Source organism: Leptonotus elevatus, chromosome 17 (genome assembly GCF_054856555.1).
Source record: "Leptonotus elevatus isolate MCC_2025b chromosome 17, RoL_Lele_1.0, whole genome shotgun sequence".
Lineage (NCBI taxonomy): Eukaryota > Metazoa > Chordata > Actinopteri > Syngnathiformes > Syngnathidae > Leptonotus > Leptonotus elevatus.
The window spans coordinates 16,320,310-16,343,653 of record NC_141255.1 but is presented as its reverse complement, the minus strand read 5'-3'; the positions used below and the strand labels follow the sequence as shown (position 1 = coordinate 16,343,653).

The 23,344-nt window shown below is 43.3% G+C and overlaps 2 protein-coding genes across 4 annotated transcripts in view; both read left to right on the top strand.

Moving 5' to 3' along the window:
- The window catches only part of LOC147160197 (sodium- and chloride-dependent GABA transporter 2-like), a 7,558-nt gene extending 484 nt beyond the window's left edge, over positions 1-7,074 (top strand). The window contains exons 1-15 of the mRNA XM_086058321.1: positions 1-50; positions 132-326; positions 804-938; positions 1,459-1,599; positions 1,666-1,753; positions 1,830-1,962; positions 2,066-2,200; positions 2,790-2,893; positions 2,993-3,117; positions 4,131-4,243; positions 4,318-4,455; positions 5,921-6,023; positions 6,102-6,202; positions 6,306-6,476; positions 6,564-7,074. The exon at positions 1-50 is cut by the window's left edge and continues 484 nt beyond it. Coding sequence (XP_085914447.1) covers positions 44-50; positions 132-326; positions 804-938; positions 1,459-1,599; positions 1,666-1,753; positions 1,830-1,962; positions 2,066-2,200; positions 2,790-2,893; positions 2,993-3,117; positions 4,131-4,243; positions 4,318-4,455; positions 5,921-6,023; positions 6,102-6,202; positions 6,306-6,476; positions 6,564-6,713 — 1,839 coding nt within the window. The 5' untranslated portion in view covers positions 1-43 and the 3' untranslated portion in view covers positions 6,714-7,074. The remainder of the gene's footprint in view (positions 51-131; positions 327-803; positions 939-1,458; positions 1,600-1,665; positions 1,754-1,829; positions 1,963-2,065; positions 2,201-2,789; positions 2,894-2,992; positions 3,118-4,130; positions 4,244-4,317; positions 4,456-5,920; positions 6,024-6,101; positions 6,203-6,305; positions 6,477-6,563) is intronic.
- A 1,082-nt stretch (positions 7,075-8,156) lies between these two features.
- Positions 8,157-23,261, top strand: usp15 (ubiquitin specific peptidase 15). Of its 3 annotated transcripts, XM_086058311.1 has the most exons (22): positions 8,157-8,279; positions 8,826-8,953; positions 9,235-9,365; positions 10,922-11,048; positions 11,455-11,600; positions 11,940-12,001; positions 12,374-12,463; positions 15,309-15,456; positions 15,603-15,776; positions 15,875-16,033; positions 16,116-16,340; positions 16,417-16,500; positions 17,064-17,158; positions 17,291-17,479; positions 17,645-17,763; positions 17,834-18,115; positions 18,226-18,296; positions 18,373-18,488; positions 19,237-19,386; positions 20,031-20,134; positions 20,301-20,389; positions 21,053-23,261. In XM_086058311.1, exons 1-22 carry the CDS (start codon positions 8,191-8,193, stop codon positions 21,365-21,367), a joined length of 3,093 nt encoding a protein of 1,030 aa, XP_085914437.1. In that variant the 5' UTR covers positions 8,157-8,190; the 3' UTR covers positions 21,368-23,261. The 3 variants fall into 3 exon arrangements, with proteins under 3 accessions (XP_085914437.1, XP_085914438.1, XP_085914439.1); XM_086058312.1 differs by lacking the exon at positions 12,374-12,463; XM_086058313.1 differs by lacking the exons at positions 8,157-8,279; positions 8,826-8,953; positions 9,235-9,365; ... (2 more) ...; positions 11,940-12,001; positions 12,374-12,463 and adding an exon at positions 12,482-15,172.
- The last annotated feature ends 83 nt before the right edge of the window (positions 23,262-23,344 follow it).

The following is a 23,344-nucleotide window of genomic DNA, read 5'->3' as shown; positions in this document are numbered from 1 at the left end:
ACCTGTGGCAAGCGCGCGTGTGAAGCATTCAAGGACAAGTGCAATGATAGGTAAGCTCATCAACGTCCACTTGCTTCTATTATGTATCAAATCCAACATATCTATACCCTCTTTTTACTTGCCCCCTTTAGGTGACGCTGCCAAGGTGGGCCTCCAGAATGGCACCGCCGCCCAGGCGCGGGAGCCGCTGCCTCCTTCGGAGGTGAAGATGGAAGAGAGGGGCCAATGGAGCAATAAGGTGGAATTCATCCTATCTGTGGCCGGATCCATCATTGGCCTTGGCAACATGTGGCGCTTCCCATACCTCTGCTATAAGAACGGAGGAGGTGAGTGGAAGAGAAAGAAGACATACAATCTAGAATCATCTCACTAGTTCTATCCAAATGTTTTGTTATCACAGTCAAATACAAAACAAAGACTGTCAAAACAAAGGTTGTTTGCGACCCCTGCTGTTATGTTTAAATGTAAATTATTTCTCTCCTCCTCCGCATGCAATGTCCTTTTAAAGAGATAATTTTCACCCTTTTTGGGGGGTCTTGAAAACAGCGTGTGCTCACTCACTCGCCTTGCTGTGCCTCCGCGGGGTGGCAGGGTCAAAGGTCAGGGCCTAGAGGGGTCACACAGCTGTTGTTGCTCCTCACTCGCAGCAGCTGTCCCCGCGGAGAGACGGAAATGTGAGCGCGCCGCCAAAGATCCCAGGCCACCCATCAGGGGGAAAGGAGAGCCTTCCAGCTTAACTTTCAGTTAAAAGTTGTAAAATAGAACTCCAAAATAAATGCGCGTCTACTTTCTGCGCTCCTTAGGTGCCTTCCTCATCCCGTACCTCATCTTCCTTTTTGCCTGTGGAGTTCCCGTCTTCTTCCTGGAGACGGCCCTGGGCCAGTACACTAGCGAGGGAGGAGTAACGTGCTGGAGAAAAATCAGCCCCTTGTTTGAAGGTACTTGTGCTACAAGCAAGCAATCAGAAAGTGATGTAGCCTTTGATAGTAAAATGCAGTAGTTAAATGCCAAGCAGCTAAAAGCAATTTAAACAAGTTCAATCGTTTTCTTTATTTTAGTTATTTATTTTGTAATTATGTTTTGAATTATTTGTAATAATATTTTCATTGATATTTGTATGTTTATTTTATTTTGGTTATTTTGTATTTTATTCTACCAGGATAGTACTATCAAGGAATCATTTATTATTATTTAAAGTCTACACACCCCTATTAAAATTGTAAGTTTTTACGATATAAAAAAAAAAATGTCGGTCTCTTAATATCACAAAAACCTGGCATATGAACAGGGGTGTGTTGAGTTGTAATGTCCATTATGTAATGTTTATTATATATATTTATATATGTTTTAATTTTTTTAAAGATAAAAAGGTAACATTTAAGAAAAAATACAAAATACCTCCCCAAATGGACTTGTTTATGGGCAATTTTTATTTATTTAATGGTCCATATTCTGCAGGTCTTGGCTATGGCACACAGGTGATAGTGACCCTGCTGAACTTCTACTACATCATCGTCCTGGCTTGGGGGATGTTCTATCTGTCTTTCTCCTTCTCCTGGGATCTACCGTGGTCTTCTTGCAACAACTCGTGGAACACAGGTAAAATGTAAAACTATTTGAGTGTTAACGCTTCAGAATGACTGCATGTCTACCCTTTTCTTCCAGAAAACTGCGTGGAGTTCCAGAGGAGAAACACCTCCATCAACCAAACAATCTTCCTCAATGCCACATCTCCGGTCATGGAGTTCTGGGAGTGAGTTCTCAAGTTGTGATTGTCCGGCACATGTGCGAGGTGTGACGGCAGGAATCTTCTCTTTTGGTCTCAACAGGAGACGAGCGCTGAGGATCTCGCCGGGCATCGACCACATGGGCTCGCTCAACTGGGACCTAGTCCTCTGTTTGTTCATCGCCTGGGTCATGTGCTACTTCTGCATCTGGAAGGGGGTGAAATCCACAGGAAAAGTGGGTGGGAAGTGAAAAGTGTCCATTTTCTTTCTTTCTTTATTTAGGGTTGACGGATATGGAGACACAGCTGTTATTTTTCATCCTCTTTTTGGATATTTAGGTGGTCTACTTCACCGCAACCTTCCCCTATGTGATGCTTATTGTGCTGCTGGTGAGGGGACTCACCCTACCTGGTGCAGGGATTGGGATAAAATTTTACCTCTACCCTGATTTGGGACGACTTGCAGACCCACAGGTACCAAAAATGCCACACTTGATGTGGACAAAAATAGTGGGACTTTGGGGAGTGGAATCAAGGAGTTGGGCCACCCTATTGGTCATTGACATGTTTTGTGTCCATGGTATGCATCTGTAACGGCTAAGGTATGTGATTCCCAGTCAAAAATTCCAAATGAGAACCTTTTGGTGTTGTGCCCCCTGCTGGTGAGGATGCAGCAGATGCAGGTTCCCCATGGTTCTTTGCTGGGGGAGCCTGCTGCGTCCATCTGCGTTCTGCAAAAAGAGGCAGGGACCACAGTGATGAAATTCTGGGCCAGAACTCCACTGGGACTGTAAACAGGAGAGCGAGTTGCAGACAGGCCTCCCACTTATGCTCAATAGCTGCGTTTGGAGCCCGTTTTGTAACAAAAAGCATAAGAAACTGTTGTATATTGGTTTCTAGGAGCTTTGTTTAAACATACCAACAACAGATGCTTAATATGATTTCTCTCAGCAATGATTATGCAGACGCATTCTCTGGATTATATAAGTATAACCATTGCATGTTACGAGTATTTGTATGCTTTTCCTGCTTTTATATGATTGGCCTACTATAATTTTTGAAGGTATGGATGGATGCTGGGACCCAAATCTTCTTCTCCTATGCTATTTGCTTAGGCTCTTTGACAGCTCTAGGCAGCTATAACAAATACAACAACAACTGCTACAGGTGGGATAGGATTTTTCCACTCATGCGTATTAATCTTGAACATCTACTATGCAAAAAAAGAAAAGAAAAAAAGAGTGAAGTAAACCGTCTGTGTTGCAGAGATTGCATGGCATTGTGCTTCCTGAACAGCGGCACCAGTTTTGTGGCTGGATTTGCAATCTTCTCCATTCTGGGCTTCATGTCTTATGAGCAGAATGTCCCCATCTCGGAGGTGGCTGAATCTGGTGAGGCTGAACCCTTCCTCCCATCAGCATTTAAGACACAACTTGGACAAAACACTCTTAAACGTATTGTGAATCCAACTTTTTTGTCTTGCTTAGCACCTTTTAAACAGACATATATATATAAAAAATAATTAAATTAAACATCAAAGTGTTGTACCACACCATACAAAAATTTGCTAATTTAAAGGTGGGCTCTTAAGTTTTGACCGTTTCTGTTTGTAAACAAACAATTCAAAACAAACTCCTCCCATGGCTCAACCCATACAAGTGAGAAAATCACCACCACACATTAACAGAAGCCCAGAGGTGTTGATTGAGAAGGATTTCATGTGTATATATCCAGTGTTTATGATGTGTTTATTTCTAAGTGAAAACTTTGGACCCTCCCTTTAATGCTAACATATAATGCAAAATGTCGACTGGCTAATGGAAACTAGCATAGATGTGGCAATTATGGACATTCAAACTAAACACATGGAGCAGCAAAACATACAAATGCATACCACAATACAGGCACACACTTGCTCTGCTCTGTGGGAACAATAAATATTCAAACAATATTATACACTGAAATTTGCTCTTCTTCTTGCTCTTAACTCGTTTGCAGGGAGGGCCCGAGCCCAGCGACAAATAGCACCAAATCTGCAAGTAATTGACACCCACTCTAAAATGTTGCTTCCAGATGCCACAAAGACTGCAACAAAAGACCATTTTCTAAAAGATGCCACATTAAACTTCTCCACTCACTTCAACATAATTCATTGATCGCAATATTTTTATAATATACATGGCTTTGGTTTTTCAGCGAGTAACGCAGGATAGGTTCCCCCCAAAAATTCACAAATCGGCAAATTTCCAAATGATGTATTATACTGGAGAGACGCAACTCTTACTTCAGCCTGCCTGTAAAAACCCAATAGTAGGCCAATTAAAAATCTGATGATATAGCGGGGAAACATAACATGAACGCATCCTGTATGTAATTCATTCCATTGATTGGTTGTCCATTTTAGGCCCTGGTTTAGCCTTCATTGCTTACCCACGTGCTGTGACCATGATGCCCTTTTCTCCACTGTGGGCCGCCCTCTTCTTCATCATGATTGTTTTTCTTGGGCTAGACAGTCAGGTGAGATTATTCTCCGCCGCTCTATGAATGAATGTTCTCCTGTAATGATTAAACGGACGCTCTATTTTTTTTAGTTTGTGTGCGTGGAAAGCCTCGTGACAGCCATCGTCGACATGTACCCCGCCACCTTCCGCCGTAAAAACCGCCGGGAGCTCTTCCTCCTTGTTGTGGTCTTCCTCTCCTTCCTCGTGGGCCTCATCATGCTCATGGAGGTAGGCCTTAACTTAAGGGTGCAGCGAGCCTCTGCTGATGGTTGCTATTCAAAGGGTCATCTGCGTTGTAATATGGATGACAGGTTTTCACCTCTGCACAGCTGGAAGCGTGAATGCTCTGCAGAGGTGTCAACAACTTTTATTTTGCAAGAAGTTTGGCTTCTGGTATAACCCTGGATGACAATGTATATTGTATGTGCTGGAGTTTATATAAAAGCAGTTTACTACTGACAAAGTTTGTAGTATTTGGATTTTAGGTGAAACTTAATAATGAACCCAAAATAGGTGCTTGATTTATGAAATTTTCCAAGGACATCCACTTTCCTTTTTTTTATTAAAACAATTTTTATTTGATTTTTTTCCCTGAGAAAGCTCAGTTCATTCGGTAATTTTACCGAGTCGACATGTCATCATCATTGCTCTCTCTCTTTTTTTGATTTTTATTTGATTTTGCTTTTGTTTTGTATGTGCATGTGCGGGTGTGTGTGTGCTCATTAATTCATCTAAACCTATTAAAAATCCCATACCGTTCACCTAAACCGAATACTTCAGAATCCAGCTAGAGTCGTGAGGTTGTCAGGAGACCCGAGGAAGGATCAAAGAAAAGAAAGGAAAGTGAAATCCAGCATCGACCAGACATCACCTACTACCCACCGGGTTACCAACCAGAGTCTTTCACCAACCCCAGAAACATCTAAATTCCAACAAATTAGGGAGACCTCAAGAGACCAAAGGAGAGACTGAGGAAAGGAAGGAAGGATAGATGAAGCAAAGTGAGATCCACAGACATCAGCTTCCACCGATTCAACGACCAGAGGAAGAAGCAGATTGTGTTTGAATTTCGATAGATGCTGGTGTGGTGGATTTGGCATGCATGAAAACCTCCACCAACAAGGGGAGCTGTCGACCCCGATCAGGACAGAGCAAGCACAACCCCCCAGGGCCCCCCAGGCCACGGCAGCGCCAAGGCACAACCCCCGGGCCCCGCAGGGGCCACCGGCCGGAGAGCAAACCCAGGAGCCAGGAGCGCCCCCCACCCCAACACGGCCCACGCCCCAAGCCCAACGCAGCAGAACGGGGCTATCCATCCACTTTCCTTACTGTGACTCATCCAGTCTCTCTACATTTCTGTCGCAACATGATGACACTCGGTGACACTTGAGATTAGTGACCGCTTCCCTCTTCGTGTTTGAAGCCAAGCCATGGCAAGGTACTGTTGATGTATTGTTGGGTGATGTCTTGGTCTCATGTTGTCAAAATATGAACAGTGCTATGAAGAGGACTATTAAGATACCAGTTCGAATTTGACCAGAAATATTGTTGCTCTATTCATGGATCAAACTCCTTTCAACTCCTTTTGAGAGAGTTGTACAAAAAGAAAAGAAACATTTGTGCATTCAAAAGTTTATAGGTCAAATTCAATTCACATGTACTGGTTAAAGTGCATTTTTGGTATTTTCTACAGGGTGGCATGTACGTCTTCCAGCTTTTTGATTACTACGCTGCTAGTGGCATGTGTCTTCTCTTTATGGGCCTCTTTGAGACCGTCTGCATCGCGTGGGTCTACGGTAAGCCACCATCAAACGGGAAAAATATGATATAGTGATCTCCACCCAAAACCAAATCTTTGAAATGGGACACTCCAGGTGCTGATCGCTTTTATGACAACATCGAAGACATGATTGGCTACCGTCCTGGGCCTTACATCAAGTACTGCTGGATGTTCTTCACTCCGGCCACATGTATCGTAAGTTTTAAACATATGACACAAAATATCATGCTTTTGTGTCCACATTGAAACTAAGTTACGGTGGTACCTTACTTAGGAGTTTTATTGATTGTCTCCCCAGGGTACTTTTGCCTTCTCCCTCATTAAATACACTCCGCTAAAATACAACAATGAATATGTGTATCCATGGTGGGGCTACGTGATTGGCTGGCTGCTGGCTCTCTCCTCCATGGTCTGTATCCCCCTGTGGATGGCATATAAGATCAGCAGCACACAAGGAACATTCAGGGAGGTAATGCATTTGATGTTTCCTTAACTTACTAAAATGCATACACAGCAGCATCTCTTGAATACATTGACATTTTGTGTCTTCTTACAGCGCATCCAACTGCTCATCACACCATCTGAGGACTTGCCCAAAACCAAGAGAGAGCAAGAGAGGATGCTAGCCATTTTTGCTCCAGAGGAAGACACCAGCAGGAATAAAAATGGCTACCATCCTGTGTCAGAGCAAGATTCAAACTTATGAGGTGCCAGTGGAGCTACACAGGTGGATTCTGGTTCAATTTTAAGAGCTGAATAGAATTAAAGATAGCTAAATTACTAATAGCTTGCTTGTGAATGCAGCCATCTCTGTATCCAATAGCTCTACGCGGCTCCATAGCCCTATTTGTATTATAATATTGCGTTATCATAAGTGATTTGGCATTTTTGTCCTTTGTATTTCTGAGTATGCAATTTTATTTTATGAAATTTGATGGAAATATACAATGCCAACAGGATTACTGTGCTCACTGTTGCGTCAATGTAGTCTCTTATTTTATGCTGTAACAAATTATCTGTACAAATAAATTTGTAAATCCCTTTTTAAATAAACATGTAAAATCCTAGGTGGAAGTTTACATTGTCTCTTTTAACTCATTTAATCCCCAAAATGTATAAAACCATTCTATTTTAAATTTTGCCAAGGTCCCAAAAACATATTTATACGCTTTTTATGTTTTTGTTTTTTTAATACTAGCTAGAGCATACAGAAGGCTTTGATGCAGCCTTTAAACTGAAGAGAACGCTAAAAGCAATGGTAGTTATTACAAAAGCGGCTAGCATGTGGCAGTAGAGTAAAAGAGATCAACCAGGGCCATGTTGCAAAAAAAAATACGTTTCCCCAGTGTTTTAAACAGATTTGTGAATAATGATTAAAGATGAGCTATATTCTAATGCTAATTGATGAAAAATGGAAAGCGATAGAAATATATATATATATGTTATTTATTTATTTTTCCTGATAAAAGAAGAGACTACTCTTTCTTTTGGTGTTGGTTCCATGTTTTTATAGCAATAGAACACAATATTCTGTGGGGCTTGCAAAATTAGTCAAAATCTAGTAAAACAGCCGTGAGCGAAGGGGATTGCTTCAGTAAAAATGGCTGGGAGTGAATGAGTTAATAATCTGTGCATGTTAACTGTGTTTAGCTGCCACCAGCTTCTCTTGCATAAAAAATGTCATAGAGAGGAAATAGTAATGGAGCACATATTGCAATACTGTAAATCTAAATTTTAGTGAAATGAAAAAAATGTGTGCATTGTCTATATGTACCTCTACGTCTACAAGGGGACACATGATATATAAAATTGATAAGTGAAAAGATAAAAATGTAAACAAAACAAAAAAGTTGTGAACAGGCACAGTTGCAGCCTGCCGGTGATACAGCCATTCAGGATGGTGGTTCTATCGCACATTTCTAATAAATATGCATTTCTATTTTTGTAAAACAAAAATAAAATGACTCATCGGTAAATTCATTACAACATAAACACTTGTCATCATTTTTAAAAAGAAATGACACAACTCCAGAAATGACGTATGTGCTGCTTTTGAAAAGTTGCCGTTCCTCCTTCGCGATTGGCTGAAAATTTGTGCGTCAATCTCTTGTCACGCACAACGTGCCTCTGAAACGCCCCCACCGCATTTCCCCCATCATGCACCGCGGCATGACTGAGGAAAGATGGCGGAAGGAGGAGCGGCCGATCTGGAAACCCAGACAGGAGAGGTCGCGGCACTGATGAAAACGCAACTAAAAAAGGGCGACACTTGGTAAGAGTTAGCTTCGAGCCATTTTAAAACTGCTGCGTGGGCACCGCTGGCCTCGGCCGCGCCTGTCGACGCCACGGAAGAGGACAAAAGTGGCGACTACGGAGCCGTGTTGACAGTTAGCTTCGAGTTAGCCTTCAGCTTCATGTGTGTCAGCGATCCTCCGTTGAGTGACATACATTTAACGTCATTCTCGAGTTACTGTGTCTGCCCCCCCTACTTTAGTTAAGCGCTTTTTAATTCATGACATGACTGTGGGACGCCCGGTTCATTGATTTGTGTGGTCAAGCTAATAGCTAATACCGAAGCTGTCAGTGGGTTCGTTCGGCGACTTGTTTAGGGCGGAGTCGGAAAAAGGAGCACCTGTCAAAATCACAGAACCAGCTGGCCACACTTTGAGCAACTCGAACTCAACTCGGCATTACCATTAAACTAATGTTTACCTCTTAAAAGTTAGCCTGCCGTCTTCCAGATATCTGAAACCTTCCCATGTTTAAATTAAGCATGTTGAGTCTTAAATAAATTTTATTTTTTGGGTCATCAATGCAGGTACCTCGTGGACAGTCACTGGTTCAAGCAGTGGAAGAAATATGTGGGATTTGATAGTTGGGACAAATATCAAATGGGCGACCAGAACGTCTACCCCGGACCAGTTGATAACGCTGGCCTTCTCCGAGGTAAGACAGCTGATGACTTGCATCCTAAGACATTAAAATAACAACATAAGAATTAAAATAGAGGCATTGTTCTGGCGACTCTAAACAAATAGCTCAGAGGAGCACAAACATCGTTGTTGAGTGTCTCTCTCTCTCTTTTTTTTGTTGCAAGGTTCATGGAATTTTCTTTGTGTTTTGTGGTCATTGTCGGGTTGCTTTGTGTACCTCCCTTGTTTGTTGTGCTCATCGGGCCTTTCTGCATACCTGTCTCTGACCCCCTCTCCCCCTTTCTTTACCTCTAGATAGGGATGTTCTGGCCATCAAGGAGCACCTCATTGATGAGCTTGACTACATCTTGGTCCCCACGGAGGGCTGGAATAAGCTGGTCAGCTGGTACGGGCTGACGGAGGGCCAGGAGCCAATTGCACGCAAGGTATGACTTGGCAGAATTGTGGAATTGCGTTGCACGGTGGAGAAATACTATCGATCTCCTTCTAAGAAGGGAAAAAAAAGTTTACACATGGTGTAAGCTTGTAAATCAGATGATACGACTGTGGTGCTGTTTATGGTACATGTACATTAATCTTTTTTTAAATACATTTTGTTGCTCATGGGATGAATGGCAATTGTTTGCCACTAGTAACACACAGCTGCATTTATGTTGGTCGAAACAACTTTGCTATTGTCGGATGCCACCTGCACATTCGGCTAGTCATGCTATCATGGCTGCCGATGTGTTGCCTCCGTCTTCACTCCCTCCCTCTCTCCTCCATTGACCCTCCCATTTTGCCATGTATGTGCTGGGACGTATCGGGTATCCGAAGGGATTCTATTTTCAGGCAACGTTCTGGATGACTGGAAAGCTACATGGAGCGAGCTACGAGGCACAACATGCAGGAGGTTTATCATGCTTTTTATTTATCTTGTGTGCCTTCCGCGGAGTCACCATCCTGATTTCCGTGTTTTAGGGGGTAGGGGTCACACACGAGGACTCGAATCACAAGATTGGCGCTCTTTCTCTTGCTAGCACCGGCAACAAGATTGTCCTTGTTTTATTTGAAGCGCAGCGTGGCCTGCTGAGGTCAGACTGAATCCGAGTGGCGTCACTGGAAAGGGAGGCGGGAGGGATAAAAGCTTTTAGCAGCGTGATTTGAGGAATTCTTCTTGGCAATGACTTTTCCTCCTAGCACATGGACGCTCGAATGTCTGGCCCACTGGGAGTCTTGAGGTTTGGGACAGGGGCGAGTGTGGAGGGTTGGGGATGAATTTGAGCTGGTGTGCATGGCTGTTGCAATTATGCTGGACATTTGTTCAATTGCTACTTGGGGAATATGAATTCAAGAGTGTATGTGTGTGCGTGCGTGTCATAGTCGTGCAGTGTTGAAATAAATAGGCTAGGACCTCTCAGCTGCTTCCACAAGGTGCTGCTAATTTAGGCCTTCCACTCTTGACTGAGGTTCTTTCAGCCGAGTGGCAGCCGTGACACAACCTCTGTTACCTCAAAGAACATTAAATGCTAAATAAAAAGTTTGTATTTGACTTTGACACACATTAGTCTCAGTTTTTAGTCACAAATTGGGGGTTCAGTGTTAGATACTTGTGTTGTGCTAAGGTGTCTGATGTATGGTTACTATTGAGGCTTGTACATGTTATAAGATGGAAGGCAGGGAGGATTTCAAACTCACACAATGTGCATTAAAATAAACATAAATAAATAAATAAACAAACTATGGCAGAGGGAGGTAACTCCGGTCCTCGAGAGCCCCTGTCCTGCCTATTTTAGATCTCTCCCTCCTTCAACACACCTAATATTGATCAGGATTGTTACCAGATGTCTACAGAGCTTGCTGTGAGCTGATATGTGTTTGAGGAGTCAGACATCTAAAACAGGCAGGACAGTGGCTCTCGAGGACCGGAGTTCCCTACCCCCGCACGAGAGCATTAAAGTGTGCTTACGATTCAAAAATAAAAATGTATATCTTTTCCTAGGTGGTGGAGCAAGGTATGTTTGTGAAGCACTACAAGGTGGAGGTGTACCTGACAGAGCTGAAGCTATGCGAGGACAGCAACATGGACAATCTGATCACCAGGCGCTTTAGCAAGGCCGACACAATCGGTAAGTCACATGGATTCCCAGCCACGGCGGGAAATAATCCAGTCTTGCTTAATTGATTTTTAAATTAATTATTTAGGACTAATAATGTATCTTTCTTTGTCTATGTATGCAAGTGAGGCGTAGTGAGTGACAGGCAGAAAATTTTAATGCAATTCCTCGACTAGATAAAGTAAAAATGTGATTAAATTGAACCAAACTGATCACCATTTCAGTATGTATTTGCTTCTGTGACGATTTGTTGCATGTTCTGTGAGAGTTTTAATGTAGAATATGTACTTTGATTTAGTAAAGGTTGAAAAAAACAAACAATTAAGCAACGTTTGTGACACAGACATTTAGATGTAAAAACTGCCTGCTTTTCTCAGCTACTCATTTATTTTCAAATAATGTAAGCTTTCTATTGCAGACCTAATAGAGAAGGAGATGCGCAAACTCTTCAGCATTCCTGATGAGAAGGAAACCAGACTTTGGAACCGGTACATGTCCAACACCTTTGAACCTCTCAACAAGCCCGACAGCACCATCCAAGACGCCGGTCTCTACCAAGGACAGGTTGCGTTTTTGTGTTTTTTTTGTACTCATTACATGCAAATAGTCGCGTGATTCAAGGCCTGTATATTTAAGGCCTCACAAATAATGGGTTTGACTAATATAGCTTTTGGGAAAATATGGAAATGTATGCAAATTTTTATCACCCAATCGTTTAACCTGCATTTGTTTTGAAGTCTAACTAAAAGTTTTGGGTGGAGAACTATTGAATATGTTGAAATGTTTATTCTTACATCATTGTTTGCTGCCTTTTTAAATGATCAATGGGGTCAATAGGGCTCTCTCTCACTCAGGGTTTCCCCCCCATCACTTCAGCATGTTCTATTGTGATGTCTCTTGCAGGTTCTTGTAATAGAGCAGAAGAACGAAGACGGCTCGTGGCCCCGAGGCTCAGATGCACCCAAGTGAGAGCACTCCTGGCTTCTATTTTTGCTTGTGGACCCAAAGGAATAATTTTTTATTTTTCACAGAAAGGGAAAATTGTTTAATAATGTAGACTAATAAACAAGCACAAGCTGTACTGAGATTGTAGCTTACAGTAAGGCATGATAGAATCCTTCACAGTTAGATTGTCTACTGTACATGAGCCTTTAGCCAGCCTAGCACCTTACTCATTCTTCCTCTATGACACAGGCCACCTGTTTTGCTTGACCTGTCATTGCTGACACATAACCACTTTATTTTGATTCATTTAACTTTTATTTATCCGGCACCTTTCTGCAGCTTTTTCCCCCTCCGCTAACTCATGATTTATTCTTTTTTTTTTTTTTTTGAAGGTCATCCGGTGCTTCCAATCTCTCTGCTTTGCCAAAGATCTCGCCTTCATCTCTCACAAACAATCATAACAGCAGCTTCAACAGCAGGAAGTAAGACTTAGTAGTAGCAGAGGGGCAGATGTGTGGATGTCAACAGCCAGAGATGGAGCTGAGTGTTGTTGGTCACTTTTGCTAAATGTATTCCCAAATGTTGTCACTATCAGTTTATAGTATCCAATTTTAGTCAAACACGTCTATCTCTGGCTGCGGATTCGGGGCTTAAAGAAAGTTGCTAAGGATGCAGTTTCAATTGTTGGAGGTGACAGCAAGGTAAAATGTGATTGATTGCTTTGGAATTCAGTGACAACAGTGCTCTCTGCTAGTGGCCTACTGGTGCCTCTGGGTAGCTTCGTCAGCATTTCTCCGTGGCAGTTAATAGCCCACATCCAGCGTGACACACTTTCTTGATTTCACCTGTGTGCACATACAATAGGTTTATTTGCACATGAGTGTAGTTAGTAGATGCCAACTTTCAGGACAATATTTTATTATTTCAATAGAGCACAGCAGTTGATGCAAGTCAGAATCAGGTGAGTTGATTACACATCACCTATGATCTATGGTACTATCACTGCAGTACTTACTTGCTACCTATTCTTCCAAGCTAAAATCAACACAATCTTGCAAATATGTCACTAAACTGCTTTGGAGTTTCATAAATTGCATTATTAATTAGGTTCATAGGCAGGGAAAAACATGTGGACATTGTTCAACACTGGCATAATAATGATAGTTCAGATTTATATAGCGCCTTTCAAAGGGACCCAAGGATGCTTAAAAACTCAAATATTGAAATTTTGTGTCTTTTCTGGCCAGCAAACGCACACCACACACCTTTTTGACAGCAAACAGGTGTGTGATGTCAATTGGCAGATGAGGCTCCTTGTTGGAAGACACTGCAGAAAGCAGATTGGTAAACCTCACATGAGGATGCAAAGAAAGTTCCAGATCACTTATGACAGTAGTTATTTTATGAAGAAAAAACCCCTCACCCAGTTATTTTGAAACGGGGCTGAATAGAGAAATTGGATAAGATGCATGGCAGTATTTCCAAAAATTCAAATTTTTATTCTATGCCATCAGCTATTTAATTAGATTTCTTGTACCTGAGCTGAGTGCCTTTTCAGCTCGGCAGGTTGGCAGCTAAAGTGATGGAACCCGGAGGCTACGTCAGCCCTCTGCTAGAGAGCACTGCTTGTCTGAGGGTGGGAGGAGCTGCATCCTCTACTGTCCGCTCTTTTCACCTGACATCTTTTTACTGCATGCTATGTTTTAGTTTTTTTGTTACCAAGATATTCACATGCTGCATTGCATACTTTGATCCACATGCACGATGAATGTGTTTGGCAGCGTGGGTTTATGTTGACGTTTCACAGCCATGCAGCATATTTATTGATATCAAATTACATTTTCATGGCTGATGAGTTTGGGAATGTGAAGTTTCCCCGGCAAAAGCTCTTCTGTAGCGGCATTGTTTCTCATAAATTATGCATGTGGCCTCTTTTTGTCATACGTAATGGTCCAGCATTACGTAATGCACCCCCACCACCACCACCACCACCACCACCACACACTTTTGGTGGCGTTGCACGGTAGCAGCAAAGTGTCACTGTCATTTCTCCAACCGCTCCCTCACTATCCTTTCGCTCTTGTCTCATTGCCATGCACACGTTCTGGCTGCCAAGTGACCTTCAGAGTTCTCTTCGTCTACTTTCCTCTTCACATATGGCAGAAGCCCAGTGTCATAAAAATGCACTTTCTTCAGGTTGTAGTTGATTTATTCACACACCCTTGCCCCCCTTTTGTAAAAGCCTTATAATACAACCATGGCGTATCAAATTACACAGGCTGTGCCAAAGTGTGTCTTTGACCCAAGAGGTGTGCCTACAGGGTTAGTGAATGCAATAGATTGAAGAACAACATGCATCAATGTACATTTACAGGGGGAGTCAGGCTTGTGAATACTGCAGCCTCAGCTGGATGCAGTCGATTGGCTTCTTTCTCCCCCACCCCACCGCCCGCCTCCAGACCCTCACCGCCTTGTACTGTCCGCCCCTCCTCCGCCCACCTCCCCACGCTCTCTCTCTCTCTCTCTCTCTCTCTCTGAGCACCTCCAGCTTCGGTAGCGGTACTCTTGAGCATCCTTGTTGCTGCTATAAATATCCGCTGGTAGCTGTAGAGCGGCGGCAGCAGCAGCAGGCAGGCCAGAGGGAGGTGCCGGGGACAGGACCAGAGGACAGGACAGGACAGGTGGAGAAGATAACAAGTCTGCCAAGAGAAGAAGATGGTTGATGATTAGTTTGTTCTCAGTCAAGTAGAGGACAGAAAGTGTTTTTTAAATGTTTTAGTTTAGTTAGTAGACTTTGGAAGTCATTCATTCAGGCTGCTATGGACCATATTCCATCTGGACTGCCAATGACTGATGCTGGATTACCATTAAGACTTGAGTTGAGAATGGAGCTGCACTTCTCCTATGCCAGAATCTGCGTTCCCCGGCCCTAAAAGCAACCCGCAGCAGTCTGCCGCTCATTCAGTTTTGTAGCGACATGCAGGCCGGCGTGGGCCGGGGTGGGGCTGAGATGTCATGCTCCTGTGTTGCTGGTGGTGCCTGAGGTCAGAAGCGGGAGAGCTGGACAGCAGGAGGGTGGACCACCGCGTGCTCAACTGTGAGGCCGGTGCCTCCGCCGCCGTCATCACAGCGGTCTCCCTCGACCAGTGGGAGCCCCAAACAAGCAACGCTGTCTCGCAGCCCTCTCAGAGGTCTGCTTGCTGCAGGCCTTAGTTTGGCCATTTTAGTGAATTGCCAAAAATTTGCGGAAAAGAGCTTACTGTATCCGTAAACTGTGTGCTGATGCATTTTCAGACAATCAAAATGTGTTTCACTTGTTTATTGCAGCGTGAAGAATTCAAGCTTCAGTCTACCATCTTACCACACCTACAGTAACAGCTATGACTACTCAGAGCAGAGTCGGCAAAGTGAACATGCGGGCCTTTGTGGCCTGTCGAACCTTGGCAACACTTGCTTCATGAACTCTGCTGTGCAGGTAACAGCGTGTCCTACAAGGTCACACTTTAATTTAACATAAAAAAGGTGATGTGCAAGGCAAGGAGAATGTGACACTTGAAATGTAAATGAAGCACATCCACTCTGTGATTATCATTGTCCTCTGCCGTTTTCATGTCCTCTCAGTGTTTAAGTAATATCCCTCCCCTGACGGACTACTTCCTCAAAGACAAGTACACGAGTGAGCTAAATGAGGACAACCCACTGGGCATGAAGGGAGAGATTGCCAGAGCCTACGCCGAGCTTATAAAGCAACTGTGGTCCTGCAAATACAGCTATGTTACGCCAAGGCCTTTCAAGGTTGGACACTACCAAAAAACAACAAAAAAGCAACCTTGTTTTTTGTGTTCTGACTTAACCTTGGATCCCTTTTGTGTGTTTCCTGAACCTCCCTACAGACACAAGTGGGCCGCTTTGCCCCTCAATTCTCAGGCTACCAGCAGCAGGATTCTCATGAGCTACTGGCCTTTCTTCTAGATGGTCTTCACGAGGACTTGAACCGGATCAGGAAGAAGCCGTACATACAGCTCAAGGATGCCAACGGCCGGCCCGATAAGGTTGATAAGGCCATGCTCAGGAGGAGCTGAATGTCCATACAAAGGAGTATTGGGAATGTATTAAAATAATTTTTCCTCACAGGTGCTGGCGGAGGAGGCTTGGGAGAACCATATCAAGAGGAACGACTCCATCATCGTGGACATCTTTCATGGCCTTTTTAAGTCCACCTTGGTGTGTCCTGTGTGCTCTAAGGTCTCTGTGACTTTTGATCCTTTCTGTTACTTGACGCTGCCTCTTCCCATGAAGAAAGAGCGCACACTGGAGGTTTATCTAGTCAGACTGGATCCTCTGGCCAAACCCACACAGGTAACCTTCAGCACCAGGGAATGTCTTCTACATCCTCTCAGCAGCATGGTCTCTCACGTGATTTGTTTTTCCTCAGTACAAATTAACTGTGCCAAAAGTGGGCTACATCTCTGACCTGTGCACCTCCCTCTCCAGTTTGTCTGGGGTGCCTGCTGAGAAGGTACGGACATTCCAATGTCGAGACGAGCTCTATCTCTTAAAAGCTGTCACATTAAAACGCTGACCTTTTCCACTGTCACACAGCCCAATATAGATGTTTAATTATTTAAAGTGTCCTTGATCATACAGACTCAGTTGCACATAGGGCAACGTTTTGTCCTTTTTGTTATTGAACCAGAAAGGCTCTCAGTGGAGCACAGACCTCCGTCTGCCAAGGATGAACTATCCTAATTTGGCACCAAATTACAAACTGTAATAGCAATTCACTCTTTACATACGCCTGGATTTTGTAGGAGAAAAAAAATGCCACGTCATCTTGCAACATTATCAAAAGCGGAATGAAAGTCCTGGATCTGGACAAAAAGTATATTAGTTTCTGGCCCCCCTCCATGCAAGTTTTGTGCAAATCTGTTAAGTAGTTTTTGCATAATCTTGCTAGCAAACAACAATAAACTAAAATATAAAACAAGTTGCAACCACTACATGAGAGTTTATAGTTGACTTTTATATACGTTTTGTTTGGACTTGACTTTGTTGTTTCCCGCCAACATTCATCCTCCCCAGATGATCGCAACAGACATCTACAGCCACCGTTTCCACCGGATCTTTGCCACAAACGACAACCTTAGCAGCATCATGGAGAGAGATGATATCTACGTGTGAGTGTCAAATGCTTTGATGCATATCACTGACTGTATAGATGTACCACTTAGGTAGTCTTTTCTGCCTATAGGTCACCTCTTGCAGGTGTTAAGATGAAGTAAATGATGAGCTATATGAACCTTCCATAGGTTTGAGGTTGCAGTAAACAGAGTGGAAGACACAGACCACGTTGTGATTCCTGTGCACTTAAGGGAGAAGTACAAACAGTCGGGATACAATCAGACCAGCACGCCGCTTTTCGGACAGCCTTTCCTCATCGCTGTGCCTCGGACGCTTAATGAGGACAAACTCTACAACATGCTGCTACTGCGCCTTTGGTGGGTTTATACGCATTTGTGTTAAGTCTCACCAAGCATTGTTAACACGGCAATTATTTGCTCATTGCCTCCAAGCAGAGATAATAAGTATGAACTAGTCTAATAACTACATTTTTAATGCTGTCTACTGCTTCTCTCTGAAAGAAAGTGGTCTTGTGTTTGCAGCCGGTTTGTGAGATCCACTGTAGTGGAAGATGAGGACGACTGTGAAGAGAGCCAGTCAACCAAACAACACGCTGTCAACGGCAATGCTACCAATGGCGTATTGGAGGAGGGGTCGCCAAGTTAGTGAAACACTTTTTGTTTTGTTTTTGTGTTGACATCTTAATACTTTTTTTTTCTTTCTTGCTTCAGGCGAAATGGAGACTGATGAGCAGGACGACGAGTCCAGTCAGGATCAAGAGTTGCCCTCCGAGAACGACAACAGCCAGTCCGAGGACTCGGTGGGTGGCGACAATGAGCTGGAGAATGGCATGGTTGCACCGCAGCACTCCACTAAATGCCAGCAGACCAGCGGGCACAGCAAAAAGAGACTTTTCACATTCCAGCTCAATAACATGGGAAAAGGTGACTTCTCGCTCATCAAGGAGGACACGAGGCAGATCCGCTTCGATGAGGGACACTTGCGGCTCAATGGTAGGACGTGCGGTGTAGCGTGGCTTTCTTTGATTAACATTCCCCTCTTGGACTCACTTTGAGGATTCCTATTTCTTAATTACTCACGTAAGTCTGTCATTGTCTTCCAGACCGCTCTTATCTATCTTTGGATTGGGAACCCGAAATGAAGAAAAAGTACTTTGACGACATGGTTGTTGAGGTAAACCTTGCATCACACTGTAAATAGAGCTCTTCTCTTATATGCTCTAATGCACACCAATGGGCATTTTCTCCAGGACTTTGACAAGCATGAGAGCATGGAGTACAAGCCTCAGAAAAAGGCCTACTTCAAGTTAAAAGATTGCATCGAACTGTTCACCACTAAGGAGAAGCTGGGAGCTGAGGACCCTTGGTAACTATATTATGTGTTCCTATCAGCTACAACATTTATTCTCACTGCACAAGCACAGTTTATTTGTGTTTAACTTTGAAGTTGAATAAATTTGCATTTAATCTGAAAATAATGATGCAAAATTATTAAATTAAGCACAGCATAGCTACCTATATTTATGGGCAGTGTTCATGTTTAGGCTGTGTGGAATGTTACTTTGTCTTACAATAATAGAAAAAACCCCTCCTTTTTTGATGAATATTTAGGCCTGCCATGCTAGTTTATTTTAATGTTGGCCATTTCGGTGCTACTTTTTATTGTTCAGACAAGTTCAGTGTGAACTCACTAATTTATGTTTGCACCACACTTGGTTGGTAGAATTTTGTGATGCTGTCATTGTGAAAGCTTAAAAGATTGGAGTATTTAGTTAATGAACAACTCTAATGTACCTCTAACTCTCCACGCATGCACTGCCTTTCATGTTCATTCGTGGTTTGTTTGCCTTTGTTTAGCATAAGCCTAACCTGTAGGACCAAAACATTTATGTGTCACAAATCTGATTGTTTACTTTATTCATATTCATTTGTTGCTTGTGTGTTTAAAAAATGCATGGGAAGAAGACCTAGAAAAACATGATCGTATATTAAATTGCAATTGCAATATTGAGCGGGGAAAGAAAAACACAGCACCAGTACTTGTAAAAGGTAGTTTTTGAAGCACTGAGCTCTGACACCCAGTAGTCATGATGGCATGTGACGCACGTCTACAGGTACTGTCCAAACTGTAAGCAGCACCAGCAGGCCACGAAGAAGCTGGACCTGTGGTCTCTGCCTCCAGTGCTCGTGGTCCATCTGAAAAGATTCTCCTACAGTCGCTACATGAGGGATAAACTAGACTCCCTTGTTGATTTTCCACTAAGGTACACATCATTAACTCATTTGCTCCCAAAAACGTATAAAAACGTTGACAAATTGTGGCATAATTTGCACCAGTCTTAGTAAAGCTGTGTTCGCCAGCCTCCCGGACTGATAGCAAGCTCTGGCGTTCATTTGTCAAACTTTATTTTTCACAGCGGCTAAGAGATGTGCGCATTCGAGTCACGGAGATAAGGAAGGGAAAAAACAAACTGGTGTCTTTAGTATGTGGTGTAATCTGTTTAGCTACACGGTGTAGCTACACGGGGCTGCAGAACTCGCCACCAAGTTGACTCTTCTTTGCTCTCATGTCTGTCCTCAGTCAGGTCCGCCTTTCTTCTATATAAGCAATGTGTGCGGGAAATCCTCTCACAGTCAGTCAGATTTTTTATCTTGGTCCACACACAAGGCGCACCTCATTATTAGGCGCACCGTGGATTTTTGAGAAAATGTAAGACTTTAAAGTGCGCCTTATAGTCATGAAAATACGGTACTTTTTTTTTTTTTACTGATGAAAGAATCTTTCATTTGGTAGGGTCCATGTTTTTCTGTGGGCCTTATAAAATCAGTCAAAATCCAGTAAATTGTTAATTAAACTGATATCTCAACCGGCCTCCTTCATACTCTTCCTGATGTGTTGTCTCTGCAGTGATCTGGACATGTCGGAGTTCCTGATTAACCCCAACAGTGGACCGTGTCGTTATGACCTCATTGCTGTGTCCAACCACTATGGCGGCATGGGCGGAGGCCACTGTGAGTGTTGCTTCTTAAACACATTGTCATCAAGTATTATAAGATGTCCACTCGAGTCATGGCTGGTTTCATTGTGAGGTGGTCACATCCAAATTCAGCACTTTCAGCATCTGCCACTTTTGAACCATTGCGGGTTTTAATGTGTTGTAATCTCTTTCCCGCTCAGATACTGCTTACGCCAAGAACCCAGATGATGGGAAGTGGTACAACTTTGATGACAGCAGCGTGTCGCCTGCCAGCGAGGATCAAATAGTGGTGAGTGTCATTCCTGTCCTGTTTTATAGTCATCAAAAAGACAAGTCTGATGGCACAGAGTGGAAAATAATCCAAACGCAATGTTAAATGATTTTTATGAAGTCCGACAAATTGTAGATACTGGACTAATTCAGTTGGATACGCAACATCGGTGAAAAACGTGAACTCAGCAGGAGTGAAATGGGGGTTCAAGTTTCCACATAGTCCAACTAAATGATGCTTGTAGAAACATGCCATTAAGTCCCATTTAAGCTGAGCACAGTGTGCTAATGTGAGCACAGTGACATGGAGTGGAAGACATTTTGAAACGGAGGGCCAGTTCATACCAGATGTAGCCAACCCCCGCTTATATACTTTTGTGCCCACAACTGTACACAAAAGCTCAATGTCGGCACAGCTCTACTTATGTCAACTTCAACCTCTGACAATATCAAAACAAATTCCAGAGTATTTTGGATTTTATGTGCATGAAGCATTTTTCTCACCATACAAAAGTTGACATACTCCTCGGTGAGAATCTACAATAAAGAGAGAGCATAATGAAATTAGTTTACATTCTATCACTTTTGAAATACGGTGGAGGTCAAAACGAATGGACCGCAACGTAGCGGGGGAACACTGTAAAAAGTTGTATCCTCATGGCTCCACTGTGCTCATGTCCAGTCCAAAGCGGGCTACGTGCTCTTCTACCAGCGCCAGGATACAGTCAAAGGCACCGGCTACTTTGCTCTCGACCGTGAGAAAGAGGAGGAGGAGGGCGAGGAGGGCGAGGGCGAGGAGGAGGAGGAGGAAGAAGACGACGTGGAGGACGATGAGGAGAGCGACGGCAGACAAAGTGCCTCCTCGGTTCGGGGCGCAGTCTCTCCTGTCGCCGCCGCAGCTGCGAGTGAGGACCTGAATGAGAACCAGTGCGGTAAGAACGACAATGAGGAGGAAGAGGAGGCGCCCAGTCGAGATGTTCCCATGAGCGCCAACTGACAAGCCATGACATAAACTACTGAGCGAGCAAGAAGAGAGCGAGAGATAGGAATCTTTCCATCCAAAGCCATATGGACACGCAGCATGGCAAGCAGGCGCTATCAGGCCCACTCGGGCTCGCCAGGTGGAGCCAAGGTGGGCGTGATGTTGGCGGTACACTGAGAATTCAGAGCCCTCCTCTGTGGCTGAATCACCGTGTGTGTGTGTGTGTGTGTGCGTGCGTGTGTGTGCGTGTGCGTGTGTGTCACCTGTTACATTTGTCATTCTAAAGGACTTTGTGGCCGTTTGATTTGAAGGCTACATCAGTTGCCATGTGAGTGTTTTATATCTCTGAGAGAAAGTTATGATTTTAGTATGCTTAATTTGTACATATTTTAAACACGGAGCAGTGTGTGTTGTCATTCTGCGCTGAATTGTGAACGTGCACAATCACCAACCATCACTTTAGTTTTTTTATTTTGGATATATATTTTTTTTAATGTTCTTATTGCCAGGCACTGCAGTAATTCAGAAATGAATGTGATGAGACTTTTCTCTGATGAACCCCAACGTGTACAGGAATCTGCCTTACTTAGCGCAGGCGATGCGCATCTCAAGTCTGGACGCTCGTTAGATTATTTAATTTTAAATTGAAATTAAATTCCAAACTTGTTTTGCTCTTGCTGTGACCTTGTTTTCATGTCCAGCTCTCTTTGGTGCCCTCTGTTGGCCATGTACCACTCCTTAACCCGTACCATGTCTGCATCAAAAGGCTTTTGTGCTCAATTAACACCTTCACAAATTACGTGCCATAGATATATAAATGATAGTTGTGATAATGGTGTCTTAAACTGTCTGCTATGCATTTTAGTGTTGACTCCATCTTGTGAGATGGCGACAATGTGTGTGTGCGTGTGCGCTCGCGCTCAGCCTTAACTCTTAATCTCACACACTTCCTTTCCTCCTTTTGCATGGCCTCTTTAAACACAATTGAATGTCAACATGATTTAACAAGCTCTGCTTGTCACATCACAGCCACATCATCTTGTCCCCCCCCCTTCTTTTTCATCCACAGGAGGGCCAGAATTTATGCGCAGTGAACACTGACCACGTGTATGTGATTGCCTTTTTTCTCCCTTCTCTCTCAATAGGTTCACGTTTGTTTTTGTCGTTTGGCTTTCCCGGGTTGGTTGAATGTGACGGCTTCTCTGGCCTTTGGATGAATGTGTCCCTTTCCAAGAGGGGTGACATACTTCTTGTTGTGCTCCTGAGCTTTTGAGGGGGATGTGGAATTGAGGTTTGGGGTGAGTCTGGTCAAAGGGGAAAAAAATATATATTTTTCAGCATTCGGGATCCTGATCAGCTGGAGTTTTTTTTTTTGTGGCATTGGCGGTGCATTATTGTTATTCTCCATGGTGGAGTGTGTTTTTTTTTTTTTTTTTGCTTTCAGCTGGCTATCCATTGCTTCTTTAGCATCTCCGTGCTTCTTGCCTTGCTTTTCGGCCGACTCACCCCCTTCCAAATGAGCAAGAACGAGACTGCGACAATAGACTATACTGTACTGTACATAAGAGTTCACTCTGTGAGTGCACATTTGATAAAGTTTATTTATTTATATGTAAGCATTTAATAAGGAAACTATTTAAAACCCTGGCAAGAGCGTAAAGATTGGGAATGGAGATGGTGAGGTGGTGTGGTCTGTACTCTTGTCAGGAAAGGAATTCTCTTTCTTTTTTAAATAAAAGGATGGCTTTATTGTTTTGAGGACTTTTTTTTGTACAAAAGAAATAATCCAGGCATCCTTGCATGATAAGGGTTTTCCAGGTTTGGCTGCACTTGAGTTCACTTGGGTTTACATTTGAAATGTGCATGTGTATTTATACACAATCTTCAATAAAGTTGTGTAATGCTTTTAGTGGGTTTTCTTCACTGACATGTCTGATGTGTGTGCAACAGCAAAAACAAACACGATAGTTTTGTGACATCAATCAAACTACA